General features: G+C 44.5%; 2 protein-coding genes across 2 annotated transcripts in view; both read right to left on the bottom strand.

The window, feature by feature from the left end:
• Positions 1 to 322: 322 nt before the first annotated feature.
• Positions 323 to 775, bottom strand: QRFP (pyroglutamylated RFamide peptide). Its single transcript, XM_034436070.3, has one exon. It carries the CDS (start codon positions 773 to 775, stop codon positions 323 to 325), a length of 453 nt encoding a protein of 150 aa, XP_034291961.1.
• Positions 776 to 9,949: 9,174 nt separating this feature from the next.
• FIBCD1 (fibrinogen C domain containing 1) overlaps positions 9,950 to 20,669 on the bottom strand; it is a 45,187-nt gene continuing 34,467 nt past the window's right edge. The window contains exons 5-7 of the mRNA XM_060683886.2: positions 14,120 to 14,216; positions 13,037 to 13,216; positions 9,950 to 12,297 (exon numbers count right to left, since the gene is read on the bottom strand). Coding sequence (XP_060539869.2) covers positions 12,038 to 12,297; positions 13,037 to 13,216; positions 14,120 to 14,216 — 537 coding nt within the window. The 3' untranslated portion in view covers positions 9,950 to 12,037. The remainder of the gene's footprint in view (positions 12,298 to 13,036; positions 13,217 to 14,119; positions 14,217 to 20,669) is intronic.

Here is a 20,669-nt window from a genome sequence, read left to right as displayed (position 1 = left end):
AGCGGTTCCACTGATCAATTGTTATCACTGTTAGGAAATTTGAAAAGTTCTCCTTAGTTCTAGGTTGCTTCTCTCTTCGATTAGTTTCCACCCGTGGCTTCTTGTCCTGCCTTCAGGTTCTTTGGAGAACAGGTGGACCCCCTCTTCTTGGTGACACCCCTTTAGATATGACACCAACTTCATTTTGGAGAGGAGAGGTTAAGAAACAAGAAAGAACCAATTGGAAACTTTCAGATCCCTGGAGACTGCGGAGAGGTTGAGAAATGGGCGACGGATTTAGGAGCACATCAAGCATTGCAAATGGATTGTGTACAGGATCACATCAAATGGATCCTGTCAGCTTTGGAGCTCCAGGAAAGCTACCTTTGGCACGAAGCACTTCTCGTTTCCGCCTCCCAAACCAGATCTTCCCATCGTAGTAGCCATTCCGTCGTTCTGTGAGGGTCCCCAAATTTTTGGCTTCTTTCTCACCGTCTTCTTTCAGCAGATCCGTGACGGCGTTGAGATTCTCGTCCGTGTCCTGCCTCCCAAATCGGAATTGGATCCCCGCTTTCTCTTTCCCGAAGCTCTGAAGCTCTTTGGCGATGCTGAAAAGGGGGTTCAGATCGACGGGCGAACGCCGCCACTTCACACCTCCGTCCTCCCCAAAGCCTGGTTCATTCGGGAGCCCTTGGAATTCTTCTCCAGGGTGTTTTGGGGCTTGGAGGTCGGCGGCAGGGAGAGAGGTCCCAAAACTCAGCAGGAGAAGGCAGGAGAGGTGGTTGGGGAACTTCATCTGTCAGAAAATAAACACTGTCAGATCGCCGGTCAGTACTGAAGGAAACCCCACCCCCTTCTAACACTGATGATGTTCCCTAGTTGGGTAATGAAACGTCTGTAAGAAAACCACCAAGCTCAGAGAGCACCAAGGACCCCACAGTCCTCCTCCCCCTCCCCCTCCCTTCTAGCACTGATGATATTACCTATATATCCTGATCTAGTTTGATCTACCTTGGGGGTGGGGTAGGGGGCTTGACCCCTTCCCCAGAATTCTGCTTCCTTTAAGCAACACTTACATTGCTCTGGAAAAAGGGGGAGAGCCTTCTCTGTGGGGGCACCGACGATCTGGAATGAGCTCCCCCCAGAGATACGGAGGATCCCGGATCTGCGCACCTTCCGCCGCGAGTTGAAGACGCTTTTATTTCATCAAGCGGGCCTCGCCTAAATTTTCTCCCTTTTAAATGAAAATTTTAAATTTTTAATTGTATTTTAAAATTATGGGTATTTTAAATTATGGGTATTAATTCAGCCAAATTTATTTAATTCATTTTATTCGATTTTAAATTTTGTATATTTATGTGTTTTATTTCATGGCTGTACACCGCCCTGAGTCCTTCGGGAGTAGGGCGGTATAGAAATTCAATAAAAAAAAAAAAAGCATTTTTCAAAGCTCCGCTGAAAAAGTTTGTTATCCTGAGTCCCGCTGATACCATATTTTTGCGTCGGTTAGGGAAATCAGGCAAGGCATCATGGGCTTTTCTACTCCCTTCCCCTTCCCTCCCATTTTGACAGATATTTCTTGCTAGTGACGGCTGTTCCCCCTTTTTCTTTCCTTCAAGCACATCATGGTAATCAGAGAGAGCCAGAAGCTTGGTTTTATTTTATTTTTTTTGAAAAAAACACCAGCCTCAGATGAAAAGTGAAGCTTAATGGATTATATATGCCAATACTCAGATTCTAGAGATGTGGGAAGACAATGGAAGAAAGTTTCCGAAGAAACGAGTTTATTTATTTATTTTTTTGAAGGAAACTTTCTTCAGAAAAAAAAGAGAGAGCTAATAATAATGCGACAAATGGTGAAAGCAGGGGTAAAATGCTACCAGTTTGCTCCAGTTCGGGCAAAGTGGTAGCAGTGGTGGTGTTTGGTTCGGCGAACTGGTAGCGGCGACAGCACGAGGCTCCGCCCCCCCTCCCAGACGTCGTTACTTCCTGCGTGCACACTTCCGAACTGGTAGGGAAGGTAAGTAGATTTCACCCCTGTGGAAATGTAACTATAAATCCGGAACATTCTACCATATGTGGTGGACGTGCCCCATCACAAGGAAGTATTGATGTCAAATTCAAAAATGGTTGGAAGAAATTACAAAGCAAAAAATAGATTTGAAACCTGAATTATTTTTATTAGGAATACCGGACCTGAAAATGAATAAAAACCTTCAATACATTATATTGCACATACTTACTGCAGCAAGAATCACATTCGCAAAAAATTGGAATCAAAAAAATATACTGTCAGATTAAACTGTAATTAGAAAAATTCTAGAATGCACAGAGATGGATAAAATGACTATGGAGTTAAAAGGGAGAGAGGATTCGGACTATTATGAAATATGGAATAAAATGTACAGAGACAGAGAGACAGAGAGAGGCAAAGAGAGAGAGGGGGAGAGAGAGAGAGAGAGAGAGTAGGGGGGGAGAAAGAGGGAGGAGTGTGTGAATTCCAGTCTCCATCAGTAAGATTATTTTATGGTTCAAAAAACCTGAGAGAAGATCCTTCGGAGAACTTGACCTGCAACGTATGCCAGGCGAGATTGTAGAATGAAGCAATATTTGTGTCTGTGGCTCTTCCTTGCTTCCTGCTGCGAAATTAATTTCCCCTTTTGAACTCGAAAAATTTGATCGCCTTTGCAAGGGGTTTTTTGGGTGGGATGTTTGTTGAGGCTCATCTCTTTTTTTTCTCTGCCTCTCTCTCTCTTTCTCCTTATCTCTCTTTCTCTGTCTCTCCCTCCCTCTCTCTCCCTTTCTTTCTCCGTCTCTCTCTGTCTCTCTCTCTCTCTTTCTTCGTCTCTTTCTTTCTCCATCTCTCTCTCCCCCACCCCCCAACCTGCCTGGCCAAATTAAGCTGTCCAAATACGATGATTCATTTGGGAGGTTTTGCATTTCTCTCTCTTTTTCCACCTCTCTCTCTCTTTCTACGTACCTCTCTTTCTCTGTCTCTCCCTTCCTCTCCCTCCCTTTCTCCATCTCTCTCCCTCTCCCTCCCTCTCTCTCTCTCTTTCTCCACCTCTCTCTGTCTCTCTGTCTCTTGTCTTTTTTCTCTGCCTCTCTCTCTCTTTCTCCACCTGTCTCTTTCTCTGTATCTCTCTTTCTCTGTCTCTCCCTCCCTCTCTCTCCCTTTCTTTCTCCATCTCTCTTTGTCTCTTTCTCCATCTCTCTTTCTCTGTCTCTCTTTCTCTCTCTCTCTCTCTCTTTCTCTTTCTCTTTCTCTCTCTCTCTCTCTCTTCCTTTCTCTGTCTCCAGCTCTCTCTCTTTCTCTCCCTCCCTCCCTTTCTCCATCTCTCTCTCTCTTTCTCCGTCTCTCTCTCTGTCTCTCTCTCTCCCCCAACCTCCCTGACCAAATTAAGCTGTCCAAATACGATGATTCATTTGGGAGATTTTGCGTCTCTCTCTCTCTCTCTCTCTCTCTCTCTCTCTCTCTCTCTCTCTCTCTCTCTCTGTGTGTGTGTGTGTGTGTGTGTGTGTTGTTTTTATCCTAGCCAGTTTGTTTCAGCTGCAAGAACCTCTGTGGAAGCCGAACAAGCCAAGATTGAGGCCTACATAAACCAGCTTGGAGTTCAGAGACTAATAAAAACGGATCTTCCAGAATTTTAATCAAGGTTGCAATCTATACAACGGCTCTTGGAAGGAAGATGGGGGGGGGGGGAAATTCTCAAGCTGCGAGAACAGAGAATGTAATTAACATCCCAAGAGAAAACCTTAGGAAGCCTGGAGTTTTTTTGTGGGCTTTTCTCCCCCCTTCTTCTTCATCAAAGGGGCAGCCTTGCTGCTGAAGGATAAAAGCAACAGCTATTCGACTTGACTTTGGATGACTTTTAAGAGCCTTTTTTTTTTCCTTTCCCCATTTTCTGGACCACAAAGTAGAAACTCTGTAGGCGTGTCTTGTTTGGGGGATGCTGTTAAAGCTAAGCCGGATTGGGTCTGTTGAATGATGGGATAGGAATTCCAGAGTTATGTACCCTGTTTCTCCTAAAATAAGGCCTCCCTAAAAATAAGCCCTCCCCAAAAATAAACACATGCACAGCTGGTCCCCTCCATTTCCTCTGGTTAGGGTTAGGGAGACAGAGATGAAAATCAGGTAAGATGGCAAGAGGAGCCCCGTCTTGCTCCATGCGCCCTAAAATAATAAGACCTCCCTGAAAATAAGGCCAAGCACTTATTTCAGGGTTCAAAAAAAATATAAGACAGGGATGACTTACAGCCTCCCGTTCAGTGACCATTTGAAGTTAGAACGGCACTGAAAAAAACGTGCCTTAAGATCAATTCATCATTCAATCTTGGTTTCACATCAGAACAGCTGCAGAACTAAAAGACTTGATTCACTCCACGGGAAGGTGTTGTAAGTCCTTCATTCATGCTAAAGGTTACCCAACTAAATATTAACTGACATGGGGATCCTTTTTGTATATCTCATTTTTTCTATCTGTTTCACTTTTCTTCTTTATACGGTAACTCTCTTCTAATAGCAAATCCTTCATAAAAGTTATTGCATTACATTCTTGATTCAATTATCTTTCCATTGATATATATATGGTATTACTACTGGAAAAAAAAGTGGTGGTGTTAGCTAATTTTAGAAAATACATTTTCCCCAAAAGGTTTCCACAATTTTGGCCACGACTGTAGGCCAATCTCAAAAAGTTAACCATGGACCCAAGAAGGTTTCTTTTTTGGACCTTGCATCTGCTGTAATTTAAACCCTGATTTTTTTAAAAAAAATCTCTTTTTTTAAAGGATAAAAGACTTGAAGAGGGGATAGCGGTATCCAAAAATATTATGTTTCTGTAGGCAGAAACTTGGGTTCCAGCACCATGGAGAGCTCTGCAGAAATGGCTTAGATATCACAGAAACCTTTTCAACAGATTTCGGTTACATCTACCGTGTTTCCCCGAAAATAAGACCTGTCTTATATTTTTTTGAACCCTGATATAAGCGCTTGGCCTTATTGCCATACACTCAAAAGCCCAATTGGGCTTATTATCAGGGGAATGTCTTATTTGGGGGGAAACGGGGTAGCTAAACTATGGCTGATCTCAACAAGCTTAGCAGGATGAGGCATATTTAGCATTGGATGAGAGACCACAAAGAGATCCCAGGGCTATTAGCTAGACTGGGAAGTTGAAAAAAAATTCCAGCACAAGACAACTGCTTTCAAATATGCCGGCACTCCTCCACCTTCAACTATTTGGTTAAAGACTGTTTTGAAGTTCAAATAACACTGAACAAAAAGTGACTTGCAACTGATCTTTGCCCTTACTACAGACACTGGAACAAGATTAGGATGCTTCCCTCCAGATGTTGTGAGTGCTCCGTCACTGGAGGTCTTCAAGAAAAGATTGGACAATGTTCAAGATAGAATAAGGCCTTAAGCAAGGGTTGGACTAGAAGACCTCTCAGATCCCTTCCAGTTCTAAGGCGTCTCAGAAGGATGTAGGGCACCACCATCTCCGACTCTCTCTGGACCGGCTCCAGGAGATGCCTCCAAAAAATGTGATTTGAGTGTAGTTAATTTTTTCGCCTTCTTTTCCCACCCCCCCCCCATGGCAAAATAAATAAGCTGTAATGTTCCCCCCAAAACACAACAAACTCGGCGTCTCCTTGATTGAAGCAAACCTTCCGCGTGATCTTCATCGGCTTGCGACGCTGCCGTGTGCTATTTTTATACAAATTATCTTTTTTGTTGTTGTTGTCGCCGTCGTTGCAAAGAATGAGATGGAAGGAAGATGTTCAGCAACACTTTGATTTAACCCGAAAGCGTTGCGGGAAAGGAAATGATGTTAGTCTGAAGCCGGTTTCCAGTTTGTTGGCATCTGCCTTTTGTTTGGTTTAATAGGCTGTGTGGGATGGACGCAATCCCCGTCTACGTGTGTGCTTTTGTGAGGTTGCGGAGCTGGGAGGGTATGAGCAAATCCCTGAAGGGAAGGGCAATTTTGTGTGGGTTTGCATTGGCGCTAGTGTTTGGAGGTGGCACATCTGCAGATAATAATAATAATAATAATAATAATAATAATAATAATAATACCACCAATAAGAGGAGGTAGTAGAGAAAATACTTTGAGGAGCTAACTAAAGATTCAAGCGATTGTTTGACAAGGTGGAAACTTTGGTTAGAAAGTAAGGAGTCCTTGGTGCTCTCTGAGTTTGGTTGTTTTCTTACAGGCCTTTCATGACCCAAACTATTAGGTAACACCGTCAGTGTTAGACGTTACTCAGCATTGTTGATTTTACCTGGCTTGGGTCATGAAACATCTGCAAGAAAACAGCCAAGCTTAGAGAGTACCAAGGACCCCTCACATCAATCCTGAGCTACAAATATTCTCAAACTACAAATTAGACTAAGGTTAGAAAGTATCGGATGGCTGGAACGACGGATGGATGGATGGATGGATGGATGGAACAATGGATGGATGGATGAAGAAATGGAAGGATGGAACGAGGGAGAGAGAGGGATGGATAGAATGGAATGGAGTATAAATTAAAGAGGGTTGAATTACTTACATTTTTGTTTCTTCGGAATTCAGACCTTCTCTGATGGTTTGGCAGATGGGGTCTGAAAATCCCCGCTTGTCTGTCTTTAAATAAGACACCTCATTAGTTCTCACCTTTCCCTTTATTGTGCTTATTGCTGTACACATTCCAGAGCCTAAGATACCATAATGAATAGTTGGGATACGGTGACAATGACAACCTGATTAGATCCACGTAAGGCTCCGCGGGAGAAGGGGAGAAAAGCAAGAGAATCATCTTGATGGCTTTCGCCCTTCGGTTTTATTTCATTCATGTGTGAAGCATCTAAAAACCCTGGTTCCCCCACCCTCCCTCTTTAATCCCACCTAAACCCTTGATTTACGGGTAAAACTAGGACTGCTGAAGGAAGTGAACAGTTTTCAGGGTTTGGGGGCAAATCATGGTCCTCGTTTTGGGATAAACCAGGCTTTGGAAACAAAACTGAAGAGGCAGCTTCTTAAAAAGGTAAAAGTTCCCCTCGCACCTATGTGCTAGTCGTTCCCGACTCTAGGGGGCGGTGCTCATCTCCGTTTCAAAGCCGAAGAGCCAGCGCTGTCCGAAGACGTCTCCGTGGTCATGTGGCCGGCATGACTCAATGCCAAAGGCGCACGGAACGCTGTTCCCTTCCCATCAAAGGTGGTTCCTATTTTTCTACTTGCATTTTTTTTTACCTGCTTTCGAACTGCTAGGTTGGCGGAAGCTGGGACAAGGAACAGGAGCTCACCCCATTATACGGCACTAGGGATTCGAACTGCTGAACTGCCGACCCTTTCGATCGACAAGCTCAGCGTCTTAGCCACCGAGCCACCGCGTCCCTTCAGCTTCTTAATGAGTTAAAACAGAAGGGGAAGCAGGAAGCTTTTAACTAAAGAGCCAAAAGTCTCATTAATAAGTTTTTGCCAGGCTGATGTTTATACAACTGGTACTAGAAAGATACTAGTTAGGTAGGCAGAATCTCAAAATACCTAGAATATAGATGGGAAATACTTGCTTTGTTGTGAGGCTCTATGGATATTGTTGTTTTGGGACAGTGTTGTGCCTCTTCTAGTGACAACACATCTTGGAATCGCTGAGGTTCACAAATAATGCACTCATGGTTATCGGATGAGAGTTGTGGATCTTTTTATTGCTGGGGATTTTTTCATGCTTTCCGTTAGGATGTTTTCAATCATTTTCCATGATGATGTCATAAGCATCTTTCCCTCCCCCCCCCAATTTTTTTAGCAGACGTTTTCCCTGGACTGCATTCAGTGCTAAACGTAAGCAAAGAAAGAGAGTGAATATCATAATTACTTCTCTTTTTGGGTTATTTTTCACTTCCTTTCCTATCCAACTTTGCAATTCAGTGGCTACTTTTGAACGGATTTGGAATTGCATTAAGAGCTTCAAAAGCTGGTCTGTGCAACTCTGGGGACAGGCTGAGGGCCCAGCTAATCCTTAAATCTTTGAGGGAGGGCCCTGAAGGATCAGCAGAGATTGGTGTGGGATTAGCCAGGCTCCCGTCTCACCCTCCCATTCCTCCCAGTCTCTTTTCTGACATCGGCACAACTGGGAATCTTTGCATCTCAGCCTGATTGCCATTCCTGTTGGGCTGAATCCCAGCAGAAGAAATGTGCTCTTCGTCGAACGGATGGAAGAGAGAAAGATACTGTTTCTCTTACCAAATCACAGTACGCAAAGGGATCTCTGAGATCATCCAGCCCAACCCCTTACTCAGGACAAGCAATCCCCGACTTACGACCTGCAGCGGAAGCCAGAATTTCCATCGCTGAGCAAGAAGGCAGTGAAGCGAGCCGTGGCCCAGTTTTATGGCCATTTATTTTGCCGTGGTTGTTAAGTAAACCGCGACAGTGGTTAAATGAATCACGCAGTTGTTAAGCGAGCAAGTTGTCTCAACTTTGCTTGTTGGAAGCCGTCTGGGAAGGTTGCAAATAGTGGTCGTGCGAACTCAGGATCTTGTATCATCGGTTGTAAATATACGCTAACTGCCAAGGGCCTGAATTTGATCACGTGATGTGGGAATGCTGCGATGGTCATAAGTATGAGGACGCTTGCAAGTTATAGCTTCAAACGGTCCCTAAACGAACGGTTGTAAGTCAAGGACTGCCTGTATAAGAAATCTATGCAAGGTATTTTTCCCTAGGCGAAAACCAGCAATCCCATTAAACTCCTACCGACCTCTCATTTCAATGTGCTCACATCAGTCTCAAATAATCCAGGTTAGGAGTTGCTCCATAGACCTCCCTCCATCCCTCTCTCTCTCTCTCTCTCCCTCTCTCTCTTTTTCCTTGAAGGAAATCATTCATTGGAAGGGAGAGAGAAAGGGAGGGGTGGAAATTCCCCCACCTCATTCGCAGTCTGTAGAAGTTTTCCTTGCTTTCCAACATTCTGGAAGAAAAGTCAATTGTTTTAAAGAGATTCCAAAGCGATACAAGCCACGGCTGATTATATGTTTGTTCATATTTTTCGAGTCTTGATTTTGTCAGCTCTGGACAAATAGCACATCGTGTTGATTTTTGAAGCGTGCAAACAAACACTCTGGAACGGAGGCGAGAACCGTACCCCAATGAAAGATGCCTCCAACTTTTCAGGGAGAAATTAGAAACAGCCAAACTGCCAACTTTTTTGGCTGGCCGGACGTATGAATGTTATCTTTTCCGACCGAACTTGCAAGCATATCCTTGAATGATCCAGATTTAACAGCCACAGCTGTAAAGACAAGCAGGTGGTTTCTTTTTGTTTTTTTTTTATGAAGGATTCCTCTGGAGCTGCAGTCGTGAAAATGTGGTTTGAAGACCCCAGGGTCTTCTCTGTAAATTCAAAGATAGCTAGTCCTCGACTTTACAACTGTTTTGTTAGGGATCCAAGTTACAACGGTGCCATAAAAAGTGACAATTCTTCACACTTACGACTGTTGTAGCATCCTCCAAGTTTATGTGATCAAAATTTGGGTGTTTGGGCAGCTGGTCCAAAATTTGGATGTTTGGCAGCTGGTCCAAAATTTGGGTGATTGGCAGCTGGTCCAAAATTTGGATGTTTGGCAGCTGGTCCACATTTATGACGGTTGCAGTGTGATTCCCTCTTGCAAGCCTTTGAGAAGCAAAATCAGGGGTGAACCAGATTCACTTAATAACCATGTTGCTAACTTGACAAGTGCAGCAATTCACTTAACAACCGTGTCAGGAGAAGTGGTAAAATGGAGCAAAAACTTGCTTAACAACCGTTTTGTTTAGCGGCAGAAAATTTGGGGCTCAGTTGTGATCATACGTCGAGGACCACCTGTAAACATGTTAACCATTTTAAATTTCTAACACAGTGCATCCCGAGAGAGATAATTATGGCGGCCGTCTTTTCTTGGAGGAAAGAACGAACGGAGCCGAGAAAAGGAACGAATCTGACAAAGATCTGTAAGGATAAACCATTTTAATTGTTTCTGTTTATAACTTGGCTTTACAAAGGAAAATCCGAGATCAAAATCCAAGACAATATTTACAAAAAAAAAAAAAAGCATGTTCTAATAAAAGTATATAAAATCAAACATTAGGCTGGTAGTTCTTGACTTTACAACCATTTGTTAGTGACGGTTTGAGGTTACAACAGCACTGAAAAAGCACTGACTTACTTACAACCAGTCCTCGCAGTTACAACCGGTCCTCGCACTTACAACCGTTGCAGCATCCCGACAGACACGTGATCAAAATTCAAGTGCTCAGCCACCAGCACGGGATTGTCTTATGTGATCTTCCCAGCCGGCTTCCAACCAGCAAAGTCAATGCGAGGGGGGGGGGGAGAGGAAGCCAGATTCGCTTAACAACTCAATGACTCATTTAACAACCATGGCCCCTGGTTGTAAAATCGGGCGTGACCCACTTAAAAACTGCCATGCTTAGCAAAAAAAATTCTGGTCCCTGGGATTCTGCAACTGTTATGAAAAAATGGTGACAAGTCAAAGACTACCTGCACGTAAATTTATTTTAAAAAGACACTTTTAATTTCCATGTTTCCAGGTCCCCCTCAATTCGACCGCAAGCTATAAATATATCTCCTTTTGTCTTATAGGAATAGCTATTCTGGTTGCCATCATTGTTCCCATCTTCTTCAACTCCAAGAGAGTCCACAAAGTAACTCACAACTCACGTTAGATCGAAGCGGGTTGTGGAGAACTTCAAGGAACTTAACTTTGATAAGTCCTGTAGATCTTCTGGCGTGTGGCTTTTGGTTCTCTCGGTTGATTCGTCCAGATGGAAAATACATTTTTTTTCTCAAAGTTGGCCCAGTACTAAACTAGCTCCAAGGGTGGGGCTGCTGGGGGTTCACAGGGGTTCGGGAGAACCTCTAGCTAAGATTCTGTGCAGTTCGGAGAACCCCCAAATCCCAGTCCTGGATGGCCCCACCCATCCCACCCCTCCCCTCCCCTCCCAGGAGTCCCCACGGGGCCCGTTTTGGATGCACGTAAGTGCAGGGCGTGCGTGGAGGCTTGGGGAGGGCGAAAAACGGGCCTACTGGAAGTTTGGGAAGGCTGGAAACAGGCCCATTTCCAACCTCCAGAGGGCCTCCAGCGCCTGGGGAGGCCGAATTCGCCTTCCCGGAGGCTCGAGGAAAGCCTCTGGAGCCTGGGGAGGGCAAAAACACCACACACCCCCGCCGTGGTACAGGAGGCCGAGTAGGCCATTCCCACCATAGCCACACCCACCCAGCAACCGGGCAGAGACCCCTTTGCTAAAACTTTTTAAGCCCACCTCTGACTAGCTCTCTCGCACCAACACATTTCTGTATTCAGCAGCGTTCAGGCGATGAAAACCAATTTGCGTCCAATGATAAATTGACCTCCAATCTCCATCCATGCAATTTGTCTCCCCGTCCCCCCCCTGACTCCCCGTTATAGCTTTCACCCTGAGCATCTCCTACTTAAACTTTGACTCATTCTGGTTACCGGTGAAATCTTTTCTTCCTTTTCGAGCGGCCTTCCTCGGAGCTCACCTTGGCTGAATAATTAATGTGTGGCTCTCCATAAAAACAATTAGGGCATTTTTTTTAAAAAAAAATCAACAACACTAACAATGGAGGTCCTTGGGAAGATGCTCTTGAACCACAAGGCTAACTTCCCAGAAGAGCAAAGCAAAGGACCTCTCTTAAAATAACATCTCGAATTGGTAGGGGAGGTGTAGGATATTAGACCCATCACGATGAAGTGAGGAGATATGGTTTTTTTTTCTCTCTCTCTCCAGCCTGTCCCTTTGAGTGTAGAGAAGAAAACAGATTTACAAGAATGCCTGTCTTGCGTCAGAGAGAGGTATACGATGAGTGTCTTCTCCGAAAGCTCAGTGGAGGACACGAAGAGAACATTTGACACAGTCAAGTGTTAAGAGGTGGCAAGGGAATGTCTCAGCTTCTGTGTTTCTCCAGTCCAGACCCAGAAAAAAAAAAAACTCCACGGTGGGCTTCAAGGGGAAAGCAGGAGAGGAACAAAGGAAGAACACAAGAGGGGCTTCGGCTATTTTTCATCTTTGACCGGCCGAATCTTCATTTCGGTGAACTTGAGCGAATATTGCCAACCCGTCCAGGAAGACCACTCGATTCCATCCGCGTAGGAGCTGTGGTGGCCCTTGAGGTACTGACCGTTCAGGTTGGACGTGTGGCAGTTGCGGTACCACCAAGCACCGTGGTAGAAGGCAGCACAGTTGTTTTCCGAGTGGTCATTGTCCAGGTCTTTGGTGGTGAACTTCATGGCGTTGTGTTTCAAGAGAGAATCTCCTAGAAAGGAGAAAGCATGTTAGGTTGGCGAGATAATCTCAGAATGAAGTTTCATGGAACTGTAGAAGAAGCAACTGAGGTCCTTCTCCCTCAATGAAGATGTCTCCAACCTCATCTCGGAGGAACATCCAGCATGGAGACCCATCAACCCCCTGGGAGAACTGTCTCCATCATCAAATTACAATTTATGCTAGAATGTTACGTTCCACCGTTCCACAAGATTCATTCTGAGTGACGTTGGCATCCCTTCCCATCCCGTCTTGGGAAGGAACCATAACTCCATCACATCATGGAAACTTGGAAGGGAACATTGGGGTCATTTAGTCCACCTTCTGTTGAGGGCCAGATGGCAACCCAGCCTACCTTTGAGAAAGAAACTAGCTGCATCCAAAGAATAGAATACAGAATAACAGAGTCGGAAGGGACCTTGGAAATCTTCTTCCGTCAGAATGATAATGTGAAAAATTACACACAAAACGACTTCCGGGCGATTATTAAAACAGAAGCAAACTACTAAACTCAGAGAGCACCAATGACCCCCCCCCACAGTCCTCCCCCTCCTCCTCCTCCCCCTCCTCCTCCTCCTCCTCCCTCCACTCTCTTCTAGCACTGATGATATTACCTAGCTGGGTAATGAAATGTCTTCCAGAAAACAGCAAAAGCTCAGAGAGCACCAAAGACCCCACAAAAAAAGAAGCAAGACTCCCTCAAAGGGAGGGAGTTTAGAAAGGAGACCCACCTGCTGTTCCAGAATACTCAGCAATAGTGATGGGGTAGCCATCTTCCTCCGGATCCACGGAGAACAGGCCGACGGCAAACGTCCCGTAATGGGCATAGGCTGTGCCGTTATCAAAATCTTCCAGGTCGATGCGCAATTCATACGTTCCTTGTGTGCTCAGAGCATGGATTCGCTTCAGACCTAAGTCCAGAAGAGATTAAGGAAATAATCAGCTTTGCGTTTCTCCTTCTTTCCTTCCTGGCCATGGGTAGCAAGGACTCCTGCCTGGAGCAAGGGGTTGGACTAGAAGACCTCCAGGGTCCCTTCCAGCCCAGACTGGATGTTTACATGAGTTTGATGATGATGGGATTCTTGCTGCTATATAATCTGGGGTTGAAAGCAAAATAGGTGTTTCTGTTCCTAGTCAACCGGTGACAAGATTCTTTTTAATACCATTATTTGCTGCTTCCTGGGTTATTGTTTGCGTGGTCTTATATATTGATTTGTATCCCACCTTTATTATTATTTTTTTAGAAATAACTCCAAGCGGTGAGCATACCTGTCTCTTCCTGTTTCCCCCACAACAACAACCTTGTGAGGTGGATTGGGCTGAGAGTGAATGACTGGTCCAAAATCACCCAGCCAGCTTTCATATCTAAAGTGGGACTAGAACTCACAGTCTCCTGGTGATTGGCCCAAAGTCATTCAGCTGGCTTTCATACATAAGGCAGGACTAGAACTCATCCTCTCCTGGCTATTGGTCCAAAATCATTCAGCCAGCTTTCGTACCTAAAATGGGACTAGAACTCTCTCGTCTCCTGGTGATTGGCTTAAAATAATCCAGGTGGCTTTCATGGTTATGGTGGAACTAGAACTCACAATCTCCTGGAGCTTGGCCCAAAGTCATCCAGCCAGCTTTCATGCCTAAGGTGGGACTAGAATTCCCTTGTCTCCTTGTGATCCACTCACTCAGCTGGCTTTCTTGCCTAAAGTGGGACTAGAACTCACCTTCTCCTTGTGCTTGGCTCAAAGTCACCTAGTCGGCTCTCCTACCTAGGGCGGGACTAGAATTCCCTGTCCAATATTCCCCAGCGGTGGACGTACCCAGCCAGTGTTCTCCCGTGAGTTTTCCAAATCCATCTTTGTAAGCTTCCCACCCGCGGAAGAAATTCACGGATCCGTCCTCGCGCCTCTGAAAGACCTGAAGGGGCGCAGAATGAACAAGAGTGGGCGCAAACCCCAAAAATACACACACACACACACACAAAACAACCCCAACACACAAAATTCCACTTGCTGATGTCCAAGAGCCCCTGTCGCTTTCAGTCCCCTCCGGTTCTTGCTTTTCCACCGTCAGGCTGCCTTTGAGGAGAGCCGCTTATTAGGTTTTGAGTGCAAAATGCGCATTAATTAGAGGGTTGGAAATTGGCTAATTAGGCTGGAGTGGTTCGGCATCGGGAAGTCCGCAAACGCTGCCTGTCAAGATTAATAGGCAGTTGGGGTTGTGTGAAAAATGCACCCCTTCAGTCAGATGGGAAAGGAAAGGACAGTCCAATTTACCGGTTTCTGCTTTAAGACGGGCTCTCCGGAAACTCCCCGCCCTCCCGAACGGGTTGATTTCGGCCAATGATCGTTTTTCTAGCCAATGGAAAAGTCATCGGGGAAGGAATGAATGGGTGCCAATTTGCACCTCCACTCCCTCTCCATCAATTATTGGACCTTATGGGGGCTGGTCCTCGACTTACAACCATTCGTTTAGCACCGGTGTTTTATTTTAAGCTGGGGTGTAAGCTGTACGGCCAATAAATTTAGCAAATAAGATAAGACAGAATGAAATGAAGTTACAACGGCACTGAAAAAAAGTCACTCCTCGTGTCTACAACCATTTGCTTGTGACAAAGTTACAACAGCACTGGAAAAAGGGCCAGTCCTCGCGCTTACGACCATTGGAGGATCTCCCACAGTCACCTGATCAAATTCGGGCACTTGGCAACTGAAATGTATTTACCACCGGGGATCACGTGATTGCCATTTGATCACCTTCCCAACCGGTTTCTGATAAGCAAAGTCAATGGAGGAAGCTGGATTCGCTTAATAACTATGTGACTCACTTAACAACCACGATGATTCGCTTAACAACCATGGCCAAAAAGCTCCTAGAATCAGGCGTGACTCACTCACTGAACAATCACTGAACAAGCCTAGCAATGTGAAATCCTGGTCCCCATTGCGGTCGTAAGTCGAGGACTACCTGTGTCAGAAGGAAATGGATAAAGTGGGTTTGGCACATGTTTGGAAGAGGGAGGGGCTGATTTGGGATCTGGGACAGGCGTCCTTACACATTTATCTTCCTCGAGTAGGGGAATTAAAGAGAAGAGGGTGACTAGCAACAAGGTGAATGGACTCAGTTCCTGTGGTGATGATGGGAGAACCATTGGAAGATCTGAAGGACCAGGTTAGAGACAGGTCATCATGGAGAACATTTATCTATGGGGTTGCTGAAGGACAACTCTGACTTGATGACACATAATCAGTCTAGCCCTCCATTCATCCATCCCTCCATCCTTCCATCTATCCATCATCTACCCATCTATCCATCTAAGTAAGAGCTATGCAATTTCCGGAGATGTCCACAATGATGTGACTAGTGGAAGTAGCCCTCTTCTCTTTAGAGGGTGACCAGCAACAAGGCGGATGGACTCAGTTCCAGTGGTGATGATGGGAGAACCATTGGAAGATCTGAAGGACCGGGTTAGAGACAGGTCATCATGGAGAACATTTATCTATGGGATTGCTGAAGGTCAACACTCATTTGGATGAAGAGACATCCATCAATCCTTCCCTACCTGTGAATCAAAGTCAGCCTTCTTAACCTGGATAGCATCACAGGTAACTGTCTTCACCCCAGATTCTCAACGAAGGATCTCCCAACCTCTAGCAGCTCAGCCGCCTGGAGGGTTTCCAAGCTGGAGAAGACTTTTTGAACAATTTGTTTTCTGGTGAGACTCTCAAATTAGCTCGGGGAAATGTCTTCTTTTGATTGAAAGGTTAATTTATTGACTGGGGTAAGGAAAATACCACTGACCGCTTGCTATTAATTAAGCCCTCATCCCTAGATTTAATCGCTCTGAACTTAGCTTGGGTTCACTTTAATTGGAAAGGATCTCGAGAAGATGCTTTGAGGGGCCTCCAGAGGCTCATCTCAGGAGCTTTTCCGCTTTCTCCAAAATCATATGCAACACGGAGGCGCTTTCCTTTATCCAATGATTACAGGTAGCCCTCAACCATTCATATATGACCGTTTGGAGTTACAGTAGCACTGGGGGAAAAAAACTTACGGCTGTTTTTCACACTTATGACCATTGCAGCATCCCCATGGTCATATCATCAGAACAGTAAAGCCATGTCTGTATTTTGATGTCAGCTGCCGGAAGAACAACCACAGGAATTGGGTATGTCTAGTCTTATGAAAAGAAGGACTAGGGGAGACACGATAACAGTGCATTCCAATATCTCAAGGGCTGCCCCAAAGAAGAGGGAGTCAAGCTATTCTCCAAAGCACCAGAAGAAGCAACAGATGGAAACTAATCAAGGAAAGAAGCAACCTAGAACTAAGGGGGAATTTCCTAACAGTGAGGACAATTAGCCAGTGGAACTACTTGCCTCCAGAAGTTGCAAATGCTCCAACACTGGAAGCTTTTAAGAAAAGATTGGACAACCATTTGTCTGAAGTGGTGCAGGGTTTCCTGCCTGATCGAGGGGTTGGACTAGAAGACCTCCAAGTTCCCTTCCAGCTTTGTTATTCTGTCCTGTCCTACTCTGTTCTATTCTGTCCCGTCCCAACCCGTTCCATTCCATTCTATTACTAATTAATTGGGTAATCTGGTACGTTAATATCCTGAAAAACATTAATCTCTCTGAGTTGCTCAAAGCAAATTTTCAGCTTTTTTTTTTTTCTTTTTAATCTGCAACGGACTTTCTGGCAATTTCATGCTGCATAAATTATTTGTGATTAGGTTATTGCACAAAAAAAATAAAATAAAAACCTACGATATACTACAATGACTTTATTGGAGGCGGACAAAATGTGACTTCCTCCCCTCCCCCCCCCATTATTTCTCTTTTGAAGTTTGGGTCTTCTCGTGAAGACAAAGCACCAGCCTCCCAATTTGCAGCTCAACGGCAAAACTTTCCTCTTTTGATTTCCTCCCTTTTTTTTTCTTTTTGCATTATTTATTCCTTTTGCAGGATTATTATTATGGGTTTGGAGGCTTTTTTTTGCATTATTGGGCGCAGTAGAGTTTCCTTTTATGAATGCATCAAGGAGACCCAACTGAGGTGCTAAACAATAAAAAATAAATAAATAAAAAATAGAGCACCGCTGGGGAACAATTAAGAAAGGTCTCATTAAAAAAAAAAAGCTGGACAAAAATGGAGGGGTGCAACCCAGGAACCCAGTGGGTGCCGGATTGCATGCTGAAAAGCACCGTTGTCCCTTTTGCAGCAAAGAGGGAGATGAAGAGCTGGTTTTTTAAAAAAAAATTTGTCTAAAATTAGACAATATTGAGCCAGGCACAAGGGGAAATAAGAAATCTGTCTCATTTCCTGAAAAATTCCACATGTGGGACTCTGCTCAGTTGCTGAGTTTTCTCCTGACTGCAGTAGGATTCTAAACCTCTTGGGAAAATTAGAGCATATTTTGTTGTTGTTGTTATTAGTTGCGAAGTCGTGTCCAACCCATCATGACCTCATGGACAACGTTCCTCCAGGCCTTCCTGTTCTCTACCATCCTCTGGAGTCCATTGAAGCTCACGCCGACTGCTTCAGGGACTCCATCCAGCCACCTCCTTCTCTGCCGTCCCCTTCTTCTTTTGCCCTCCATCGTTCCCAGCATTCGGCTCTTCTCCAGGGAGTCCTTCCTTCTCATTAGGTGGCCAAAGGATTTGAGCTTCCTCTTCAGGATCTGGCCTTCTAAAGAGCAGTCAGTCAGGGTTGATCTCCTCTACGACTGGTATCACGTCTTCCCTTCTTTTCTCTTCCTGCAGTTGGCGTCAAAATATGGGCATGGCTTTACCGTTGCCAGAATGGATGTTGGGCATGACTCAGGCTAGTTTGGGTGGAAACTTAAAATTCTGTTCCATTGATCCAAAATCTGGATCAAACAAAATTTGGCTAAAAAAATTTCCTTGGTCCAAAGCCAGTTTGGGAGAACAACTTCTGGTTCAAAAAAAATTTGTCTAAAACTGTTTCTCAAACTTAGGCACTTTAAGAAACTTTAAGACAGCACTGGGGAATTCTGGGGTTTGAAGCCCACCCATCTTAAAACAGGCTGGCTGGAGAATTCTAGGAGTTGAGGTTCACGCATCTTAAAGCTTGCAACTCTTTCCTATTCAGGAACTGCCTTTTAACAGCCGGTGGGAGTGTGAAAATAAGTGCTATTCTCCGCTAGTAGAAGTCAGTAAATCTGTTAAAAGCTAAAGCATTGAGATTTGTGCTTGTATCTCTAAGGCAGCGGTTTTATTTATCCAGTTATGCAAGAAATGTCGGCTAACATAGGTAACTGAGGGTTAAGAAAACTGAACAGGGTTTCCTTTGAGCTTCAGAAAACGAACAGCGTTGGTCTGTAGGCTTATTAAAAGGTTTCAAAAAAACCCAGGGTTTCAAAAGCAGGTAAAATTTAGCAGGTCTTGGTGGTGAAAGGGAAACAAGAGAGCTTAAGTGGTTACCTTAGATCAAGTATTCATTTATAACTGATCTATTTGTTAAATCCCGAGAGGGCGAAAATTCAGCCCGGGGTCTGAGACGCTGACAAGGCAAAAAAAAAAAAATGTCATTCCTGGTAAAATAACCCAATTGTGGGAAGTGAAACGAAAATCCATTTTCGGTGTAGCAGATCCGTTAGCCTTCCCCTGACGATTTCAGCCAAGAAACCCAGATCAAGTGTCCCTTTTAAAAAAAAGACAATATAGAAGATATAGAAGTGGCATAGCTTGGACTGCGGGAATGAAGTCATACAGTCCTTTTTTTTAAAAGGGGTTTCTTGTTCTAGCTTTTTGGCTTCTTTGGTTGAGTTAAAAAGTTTGGACGCAAGCTTAATCTTCATTCCGACACAACAGTTTTGAAACTCCGGACTCTGGAGCCTTCAGAGTCGGACAGCAGAGAGGCAGAGGAACAGGAGGAGCCTGTTCCTAGTGCACGCATGAGAAGAGCTGCCAGAAGCCACAAATAGTTAAAACAAAAGGGACAACTCGGGAGTAAGGCTTGGAGATGATTGGCCCCTCCCATAAGGCTTAAAAGAGGAGCAAAGGTACATGGGGCCTTTGCAGGAAAGCAATGTTGTTAATTCTGTTCCCAATCGGCATCTCTGTTTGATTCTGGACTCCGTGTGGTTTTGCCAAGTATGTCTTTGGCAGTGTGTAAAGGGAGATAAAAGTTGGTGATTATCCCAAAGAACTTCTCCCGAAGGACATTTTGCAACTAATTTGGACTCAGCTGTGAATGAACGTAATTCACAGCTGTTGCAAGAAAAGAAGTTTTTGGGACTACTTGTGTGTTTTAATGACTCAGGAAGACTAGGTCACAACAAGTTCTGGGTGCTTCAACACTGGAGGTTTTTAAAAAGAGATGGAAAGTCATTTGTCTGACATGGCATCAGGTCTCCTGCTTGAGCAAGGGGTTGGACTAGAAGACCTCCGAGGTCCCTTCTAACTCTGTTCTTCTGTTAAGATGCAAAGACAGAAAGATTAAAGCTAGCCACGTTTCTGAAGGCAGCTGTTCAGCTTTCACAGCTAAACATGGTTTAGTGCAGTTGCAAATCAAGCCAAGAGACATACTTGGGTTGAGCCTGTTGCTATACCGTGTTTCCCCCAAAATAAGACCAGGTCTTATATTAATTTTTGCTCCAAAAGATGCATTATGGCTTATTTTCTGGTTAGGTCTTATTTTGGGGGAAAATACAGTACTAAACGCCTCCATCTGCTGACGAACTTAACTGTGGCTTATTTTGGGGGTAGGGCTTAATATTACGAGCATCCTGAAAAATCATGTTAGGGTTTATTTTCCGGTTGGGTCTTATTTTCAGGGAAACAAGGTATTGATAGGTGAATTAAGTACCATCAAATCAAGATTGACTCTTAGCAACCAGACAGAGGTAAGAGATAGTTTCCATCCTGCTAATACAATATTGGCTGATAGTGCTAACATGTCAGAGCGTTCTGTGGATCAGAAAATAATCGTGATCATTTGAAATGCTAATTAGCGGGGCTGCTGTGATTGTCCTCGGTGATAAGACGAGTAAAGCATTTGTGCCTTTCATGACGAAGACGGGAAGTACGCAAAGGCATTTGAAGGGCGTTTGCGGGCCTAGTGATGAATTATTTGAAGATTCTCACTGTGACATCTCGATAGCATTCTGCCAAGGCAGTCATCAAGGAAAAAAGCAAGCAGATCAGCGACTGGCATTTCGGATGTAGGAATGGAAACAAGGAGATGGATTTTTGCAAATAAAATAAAATAAATAAATAAAAATGTGGTGATGGGTTAAATACAATCTTAAAGCAAGATGGTGATGGCCCTTGAAGAGCTTCAAGTTGCCGGGATGGACCCACCAGCTTTCTTCTCAAGGTTTATCTCTAAGAGAACCACTCCTTGATAT

Source organism: Pantherophis guttatus, chromosome 16, assembly GCF_059756535.1.
Source record: "Pantherophis guttatus breed Tessera chromosome 16, ASM5975653v1, whole genome shotgun sequence".
Lineage (NCBI taxonomy): Eukaryota > Metazoa > Chordata > Lepidosauria > Squamata > Colubridae > Pantherophis > Pantherophis guttatus.
This window is presented reverse-complemented; position numbering and strand designations above follow the sequence as displayed.

What these genes read in the sequence shown, in the direction of transcription:
- QRFP (XM_034436070.3), bottom strand. Translation starts at nt 775, where the DNA reads ATGAAGTTCCCCAACCACCTCTCCTGCCTTCTCCTGCTGAGTTTTGGG.